The following is a 9,146-nucleotide window of genomic DNA, read 5'->3' as shown; positions in this document are numbered from 1 at the left end:
GGGGGTCCCTGGACCCTACTTTGAGAACCACTGGACTAAAGGTTGTAATAAAAATAAATAAATTTTAAAAATTGTAAAGCTTTCAGTGTTTATACATTTTAACAGGTTTTTTTTTTGCACATTCAGATATATAAAAAATGTATTGTTTGATAGAGACAGTCAGCTATGAAAAGTTTGGCTTTTTGCCCAGGAATTTGGATTTGTGAATATAAAATTTGGTCAAAATAGTAATCAGATTAATTAAATAGACCTGCGAGCAGAGATTGCTGTCATATTCACCGAATCCAATTAATACATTTTCCAAAGTAATAAAAAAGTGAGGGTCGATATGATGAACAATGAATGTTGATAATTTACTCCACAGTTGTTTTGTATGTTGGCAGGACCAACATGTCTCTCTTGAATTTGACTAGTTTGGACTCCCTGGCTTCACGTACTCGAACGGACACGTGATCAGTAAAATCTATAAATAGAGGTGCTGCAGTCGTTTGTTTCTTTGACACCCGGGCGGAGTGAGGAGAGACATGGCGTCGACAAGCCGGTGCGTAGCAACCCAAACATCAGTTAATAGCGCTGCCTCCTTCATGTGTGACTCTCACAATGTTACTTATTTTTAAAAATGATCGCGTTACACACGATAAGAGACGTTAGAGCTGCTCCTAAAGTGTAAAATATATCGCTCTTCTCCGTGTAGCTACGATGTGTTTTGTGCTAGTTAGCCCGCTAGCTGGTTAGATGTTGCCAGAAGTCACTATCTGTGTCCATGTTATGTTCACACGCTGTTGTGAACAGCTTCGATTCATTATCATGTAAACGTCGCCTCGCATCATAGCCTTGCTTTGTCGCCACTTATTTGTTGTAACATAATTCAGCTTGTGTAGTATGAATCTGAAACTTACGCTAACATGTTAACGTGTCGTCTCGTTGACGTTAGCGGCCGGAGAGCACCGCTGGATCCGCTTTCTTTTCATTTGCAAACATAATACTGACATGTTTTCAGTGCAGCGTGTCTACATTTAGTCTTTTATGCAACAACAGGCAACAGATGCTCCTTTTAAATCCGTACACTGAGCCGGCTAAATATGTATGTTTGCTTCTCTTGCCTCCCTTCTTTTGTTACAATCACTGTCAGCTTCCCGGGATGTTTATCAGTATTTAAATATAAATGGTGAGAGTCAGAGAATGGAAAGTGTAAATGCAGAATAATGTTGGTATATGTTCTTGGTTTGACGCCCAGTAATGAGATCACCTGTTTTTGTTTTCACCACATCACCGTGACGTTTTGGTTGTATTACTATATCAACACTGAAACCAAACAGGTAGTCGATTAATCAGTTAGCAGATAATGAAACGCAACTATCTGATTAGTTTCACTAATTTTTCAAGCAACATTCTCCATCTTCTTCAGTGTGAAGATTTGCTGCTTTTCTTTGTTTTGTATATTTGTAGATTTGGGTTTTGGGGTTGACTTGACAAAACAAGCAATTTAAAAACGTCACTTAAAGCTGAGAGAAACTGATTTTTTTCTGCTATTTTTTGACACTTATATATTATTAATATATTAAGCCTATAGGTTGTTTAGTTGTCTTTGAGATTCTTTTATGTCCGGATCCACATGTTAACTCTGCCCACCTCAGCTTCAACCATACTTTCATCCTGCTGATCCCGTCACTTGGACCCATCATAAATAATAAAACCACTTAAAGTCACTTGTAAGATGTGCTGGGCATTTCTTCTCAGCAAAAAAAAGGGGAAAATGAAAGTGCAGCATCTGGACTTTCTAACATTACACATTCAAATGAGCTTGATTGTGCTTATCTTTGTTGTTTTTCATATGCAGCTTCCTGACTTCTTTTCACAAGAGAATAAACAAGTCGTACTGCTGGCAGTTTGAATCTAAATATATCTTTTCCTGCATAGATGAGACTTTGTAGCGATGTGTTTTGCATCCTGACGTCATTGTTGACACTCCCTCTACCCCACCCAGTGTTTGCCTTCATTTTCTTCCCTTTCCCATCTTTTTCTTGTATTTGAGCTCTTTGATCATTTAACTGTTGTTCTGCTCCTGTTGTAGCGGAGATGCTCTGGCCCTTCCCAGAGTTCAGTGTCCCAACCACCCAGAGGCCATACTGGTGGAGGACTACAGAGCAGGGGACATGATCTGCCCTGAATGCGGCCTTGTAGTAGGTGAGTGTGTTACACTACAGAAACACTCTCCGTCATAGAGCTCGAAGAACACGTCCTTCCTTTTCATTTTGGTTTCCTGTTCTTGTTTCTTTGCCTCGACCTCTCTCAGATGAACTCTGAGATAATCAGATAATGACACTCGTCTGTACACACAGTTTTCTTAGAATGCTTCTTCCTGAACCTGTTTGCTTGGTTTTGAGGCCTTCACATTTACAATTATTTTGCATGGGAACATCAGCTGAGCTGACAAGCCAAACAAGGGAGCGGTTTCCAAAGTGTGAAGCTGAAATCTGAACAACACAGCTGCAATAAATATATTTCTCTGTAATGTCATTTAAACTGCAGGTTTATGTCTTAGGGTCCTTCCACCCAGATCACTAAAAAAAGATTTTTTTTCCCCAACTTAGCCACGCAACACATCACCGTGTTGCAATCTCTCCTGCAAGACTTCTTTCACCACCCGAGATCAACAGAGACAAACACAATTTTTATGCCGTTTAACATAAAGAAAAACTCCATTCAAAAAACACAGCAGTGTCGTTTTCCAGAGACTATGTCCATATTACTGATATGAAAATCTACTGACCTCACTGTGAACAACATCTGGCTTCATTCAACGTGAGCCCAGAAGAACAAAGAGATCCAATCCATATTGAACAGTAAAATTGAAAGGAGAGGAGTGTGCAGTAGAGATGAGACAGGACAAAGAAAGGAGGAGAGATCAACAGCAAAGGTTTAATAATAAGGAAATTAAAGGAAATGTATGTTTTTGCCGCAAGTCGTGTCCACACTCGCACACTAAACTGTATTCTTTGCGCAGTTTCAGTTTTTTGAACGTCCATTGATCAATATGTCATGTGTCGTCAAGGCAAATCACACACAAAAGGTAAAGTGTATGCCACAAAAATCCTTTGAACATGTGATGTTAGAGCGTAACACAAAAGCTGCAGGGGAACACAGAGTTCTCCTCTAACGAGCCCCCCGAGCACAGACCTGGTCAGATGGGAGACGAGAGACGCCAGCCACTCTCTGATGCAAGCTAAAGTGCCCTCTGTTCCTGCCCCCTTAGCTTTGGCTGGCCTCTAAGGAGATGAATGTCACTTTACCTTGAAACATTAGCAAGACTGATGGATGGTAAGAAAAAAGCGTAACAGGATTAAAATATCAAGAAATCTAATCCTCGACCCTGCTACACGGTTCCAAGAACAGTCAGTCATGATAACTGGGAGAAAATGACGGTTCTGTTCAGGCAGTGTGCTCCGCCTTTGTCTCACGTTTTTTCCTTTGTACATCTCTGATTTGATGCAGTTTAATGACTGAACATTTGTTTAGATCAGATTTTAGGATTGTAGTCCTGTCTCACTACATAATGTGAGATATACTGATGAAAGAAGGCAGGGGAGGGATGATGTGTTAAAAAACTGATACAGAGCCAAAATACTGAGATTACAGTATTTATGGCCTCAGTCCACTGATGCTTTAAAAGCTTCTGTTTGTCTGATAAAACGTGAAGAGTTGCTGTGGACACTGAAGAAAGATTGGAACAATATTTACAGTACTTGAGACTCAAGGAAATGTTTGCAGAAGGGAATTGTCTTGAATGTGGCATCATCTTCTGCTTAATTATTCCTGAGGGATGTAATACAGCCAGACAGAACAACACAGTGACTGTTATTTTTTTTGTGTGTGTGTGTGCGCACACAGACTTTTTGTCTGTGCAGGTGACTCACTGAACTTTTAACAAAATCTGTCATGTTCATCAGCTACCGTGAACCATTTCTGAAATCGACCCCTCAGTCTTTATCGTTACATTTCATATTTTGTGTTTTCCAGAGCAACCAGTGTGATGTGTTTTACATTTAAAACTAACTGGCACTCCTCCAGAATCACTTCATCAAATCTACATCCACCTAAGCTTAAATTTTATGCTCGTACAGCAAATGTACCAGTCAAAGCTTGTTACAATGAACGTTGATCTTGTGCCGCCTTTTTGGCTTCTGCCAGGTTTTACTCTTCTTATTTATTGTACTGTCCAAACCATTTCTCCTCAGGTGACCGTGTCATTGATGTAGGCTCAGAGTGGAGGACGTTTTCCAACGAGAAAGCCCTCAAAGATCCATCCAGAGTGGGAGACGCCCAGAACCCACTGCTGAATGGAGGAGACCTGACCACCATGATCAGCAAGGTGACACAGCTGTGCTTTGTTGTTAGAAATGAGCCTTGTTGTGTGCATCTTAATCAAAAATCAAGTTGTTGGTATTTTATCAGTTTATTCTTCAAATGTATGTCGTTCCTGAAACAAACAAATAATTGGAAGGATGTCAAAAGATGATTGAGCAAATTAAATTTGGGAAGTTTTGGATATTTGGGGCTATTTCATCAGTTTTCAGATGTACATTAGACAGATGATAATTGAGGTAATGCTCATGTTATTGAAAGCTTTGATAAAAAAAAAATATCAGCATTCATAGTATTTATATCAATATTACCTGATACAGATTTCTGTTTATAAGAGTTTGGATGCAACAATGATGCAGGAAACATCATTGTCGCTGTCTGGTCATGTCAGCATTAATCACAGTAAAATGAGTTCAGTTATTATGGTTTCTTTTGAATTAGAGTAACAGTGAATTTTACCAACAGTCATCCACTGTTTCCACCACAGGGAACAGGCGCAGCTAGTTTTGATGAGTTTGGCAACTCCAAGTATCAGAACCGGCGGACCATGAGCAGCTCTGACCGGGCCATGCTCAACGCCTTCAAAGAAATCAGCACCATGGCAGATCGCATCAACCTGCCAAGAAACATCGTAGTAAGTAAAAAAACAAACAAACAAACACAACAGAAATATGAATCTGTAATGTGTTTTTGGAAGGATTATCTTGAAACAGGTGCAGCCATCCCGTAAAAAAAAGAAGGGCTTGACCGCTTTAAAGAGCTAAATCACATCATGCACAAACACCTTAGCAGGCTCACACACACACACACACACACACACACACACTCTCTATCTGTGTGGATGTGTGTAGTCCATCTGTGGTCTATCTTAATGGGTCAGTGCAAAACTGGATTTACCGATAGTGATGTTTAAAGTCAGCTGACTCCTCAGAGAGAAATGAGAACCACGCACGTGTGGGTGAAAGTGTGAGCAACAGATGGAGAGAAATAAAACAGAAATGATGGAAGTCTGTTGTGTATCAGTGAAGTTATGTGTTTTTTTTCCCCTGTTAATTCGAGACGTTTGCTCTCTGCTGGCAATAATTTACATTAATGGTGTCAATTAAATTTAAATCCAGAATTAGATAAAGACAACAGGATGTGAAGAGAAGAAATTTGGTTAAGACAGTGGTTAAAAAGTCCTGCACTTTTTTTTTGCATCTATTCATATTTTACTTTAATGTAAATAAACACTGTTGAGTCTCTAATACATAATACAACAAGTCTAAACTAATGATGTAATTTGGGAAGACTCCTATTAAGATCTCTACTAAAAGGATGCTGATTTTCTTTTGATGTAAATCCTGTTTTTTCCCTTCAGGACAGAACAAACAACTTATTCAAGCAGGTTTATGAGCAGAAGAGTCTGAAGGGACGAGCTAATGATGCCATCGCTTCAGCCTGTCTCTACATCGCCTGCAGACAAGAAGGTGTACCGAGAACATTCAAAGGTCAGAAGAAAAAAACATTTCACCACATCTGTCTTCATCTACAGACCGTACAGAAAGAAATTATGGAGATATGATGTTCAATCAAACGTTGAAATATTCTTTCCCTGGAAACACCACATAGACCTGAAGTGTTCCTCACTGGGGTTTAGTCTGTCGTGTGTAATTTGCAACCATTAACAAAATTTGATTCCTGTGCCCACGGTATTTATATATCGGTGCACTTTCTCTTTAGCTTTATTGTCAAAGTCACAGTAAAGACTGGATAGAAAAGAAAAAAGTAGACTTTATTGCTACAGAAACTCAACTTTCTTTGACTTCAGTCCATCGAAACACGTCTCTTTACCTGATTTCCTGATGGTTTCCTCCACAGAGATCTGCGCCGTCTCCCGAATTTCCAAGAAGGAGATAGGCAGGTGCTTTAAGCTGATCCTCAAGGCGCTGGAGACCAGCGTGGACCTCATCACCACAGGAGACTTCATGTCCCGCTTTTGCTCAAACCTCGGCTTGCCAAAACAAGTGCAGATGGCCGCCACCTTCATCGCCAGGAAGGCTGTGGAGCTTGACCTGGTGCCTGGCAGGAGCCCCATCTCAGTGGCCGCAGCAGCCATCTACATGGCCTCCCAGGCCTCTGCAGAGAAGAAGACCCAGAAAGGTGAGTGATACGGCTCGACTGCTGATAGTCAAATGTTGCTGAGTTCAGACCAGACGTGGAAAAAGAAACCACAATCAGTTAGCTGGTATTTTAGAACATAGAAAAGACATGATTACTCAAATAAAGTAGAGGTCTTCATGGGGCTGAAACAGACTCCAACCTGATGTGCATAAATTAATTTTCACCTGATTTGAAGGGGGACCAGTGGACAATCAGACCTGAGACAAATAGACCCAAACAGAGATCAGCAACACTGGCAGCAGCATGATGTTCCCCCAGTTAAAGCTATAATATGTCATTATTCCGCATTGAAATGTCTACAAACAACTAGACCTGTGTTATATATTTTGTTGAGTTGTGTACTTACATTATCCCAAATGTTTCCATCACTTTTCAAACACAGAGAAATCTGTAATTTTAATCAAGGTAACAGTCTGTTTCATTTGGTCGCCTGTCAATGGCGTCATAACCCCTCTACCAAAGAGTATACGTGCAGATGTATACGTCGGTGTTGTTTGTCCGCTACAATTGCGTCTACCAAAGAGTACACACATTCAAGATAATACGTCGGTGTTGTGGTTGTTTGACAGAAACTGTTATAAATGGACTTTTATTCAGTTTTAGGCCACGTTTTTATGATAAACTTTTTAGATTTTTGTTGTTTTTACCAATATCTTTTAACCAGATGAAGGATTTTAGTCATTGGACGTCTGAATCTTACGTTATCAGAGAAACAAGCTGAGCAAACGTTAGCAGCAGCTCAGCTAGCAGCCCCTCCCAGACGTCAGGCGCCCGCTGAACAGCGTCAGAGAAACACTGATTTTCAACATGAAACTGCTTTATTCAGTCTTTTTACCTGTTTTAATCACCGGGTCTGTTTGTTTTGGAGAGGAGGAGACCTCTGCGGATAATTCAGCTCCCAGTAAAAACACGCTGAACGATGAACACTGAAGGAATCATAACAAGAAGAATCTGGTTGCTTAACAATGAAGACAACAACTACCATGATCCCACACTACTTCACACCATCATCACAATCCGTCTTTTGTTATTGTTTTGATTGAGAGACCCCTAGCGGCAGAAATTACATATTGTGCTTTTAATGAGCAGTGACGGACAGAAAGAGCAGCAATACATGTCACCCTGCACTTCACTGTTCACATGCTGTGAGGATTGTAAAATACCACACAAACAGATCTGGGATCCACGTATTGATACAGTCCTGATGAGTCCTGTGTTAAAAAAAAAACAAAAAAAAAACTAAAACAAACAAACAGCATTAAAAACATTGATAAAAGGGTTTAGTTGTCAATTAATTTACAGGTAACAGGAGATACGGTTCCTGTTTTGAATTTTAATTACACAGCCATCCTTTTTCATAGATTGTACCTTTAATGATACACAGCTGGCAAATAGCATTAAATTCACTTATATCCAGTATAAAGACCATTACTGAATCTCTAATTTGTCAGTTTTATTGATAGTCTGAATACCCACAAACTGCTGCTCTTTTAAACACGGTGATGCTTTATATTTTGAGAGATTTATTGTTTTTTGTGCATAATTTTCACCCGCAAAGAAACAAGTAACTAAAGCCACTAGACAAATGTAGCAGAGTCCAATGTTTCCCACTGAAAATTAGTAAAATAAAGTGAATTGTCACATAAGTGGAAGTAGTCGAGTGAAGTACATCACTCCAGTTAAATGTGCTTATTTGACATCTGTGCTTCAGTCTAATGAAAAGGGAAACTTGTAAAGTTGAGTCTGCATCATTTCTCTAAGGTCTGATTTGAAACTGTCATCCATGTTGAAGTGTCCTTGACCAAGACAGACAGATTTAATTCTTTTTAGCATTTCATCTTTTTAGTTTTCCTGAACGGCTCAAAAGCGTCTGATATATTTTATTTATTTATCTACAGAAAATTACCCAGCTGCTTTTAAAAACGCAGTAGGTTTGATTCTGTAGGTGGTAGATTTACAGCAGGTCAACAGTTAAACTTTGTCTCTCTCACTTTCACAGAAATCGGAGATATCGCCGGTGTTGCAGACGTTACGATCCGACAGTCTTACCGCCTTATCTACCCGCGCGCCGCAGAACTCTTCCCTCCAGACTTCAAATTCGACACACCTGTCGACAAACTGCCCCAACTGTGAAGATGCCCCCCACACAGTGATATTTTTCTGCTGTACTCACAGGATTGTATTCTTTTTTTTTATAATCATATTTGTGTTGGATTTGGAAGATTTTTCTTGTCTCTCCTACGACTTCAAGCCTTACTCAAAGGCACTCTCACAGGAATAAAACGGACACATTCCAGTGATTAAATAAACAGCTTGCAGACTGTACTTACAGTATTTCAATTGAGTGTATATACTGTATCATGTATATTATGTCCAAGTGGGAAAATGTAATTGATGCTTGCAATTTTAGGCTGGTTTCATACTGTATACATAAAACTTTGTTTTTGTAGAAAAATGACCAGGTTCTATTTTGTTAGTTTGTTTGAATTGTTCGAATTAATTTAAAAAAAAAATAAAAAAATAAAAAGATTTTCATTAAAGCATGGTAATCAGCTCATGGTTTGAAAAACATTAAACGTTTGTTTACATAAAACCTGTTTTACTCAAGTTTTTTCTAG

The 9,146-nt window shown here is 39.4% G+C and overlaps 1 protein-coding gene across 1 annotated transcript; it reads left to right on the top strand.

Annotated features, from left to right (window-relative positions):
* Window positions 1-438: 438 nt before the first annotated feature.
* Window positions 439-8,966, top strand: gtf2b (general transcription factor IIB). Its single transcript, XM_067605406.1, has 7 exons — window positions 439-541; window positions 2,075-2,187; window positions 4,239-4,372; window positions 4,853-4,999; window positions 5,726-5,855; window positions 6,226-6,507; window positions 8,528-8,966. The coding sequence occupies exons 1-7, from the start codon at window positions 525-527 to the stop codon at window positions 8,659-8,661; spliced, it is 957 nt and encodes a 318-aa protein (XP_067461507.1). The 5' UTR covers window positions 439-524; the 3' UTR covers window positions 8,662-8,966.
* The last annotated feature ends 180 nt before the right edge of the window (window positions 8,967-9,146 follow it).

Source organism: Thunnus thynnus, chromosome 12 (assembly GCF_963924715.1).
Source record: "Thunnus thynnus chromosome 12, fThuThy2.1, whole genome shotgun sequence".
In the NCBI taxonomy this organism is placed as follows: Eukaryota; Metazoa; Chordata; class Actinopteri; order Scombriformes; family Scombridae; genus Thunnus; species Thunnus thynnus.
This window is presented reverse-complemented; position numbering and strand designations above follow the sequence as displayed.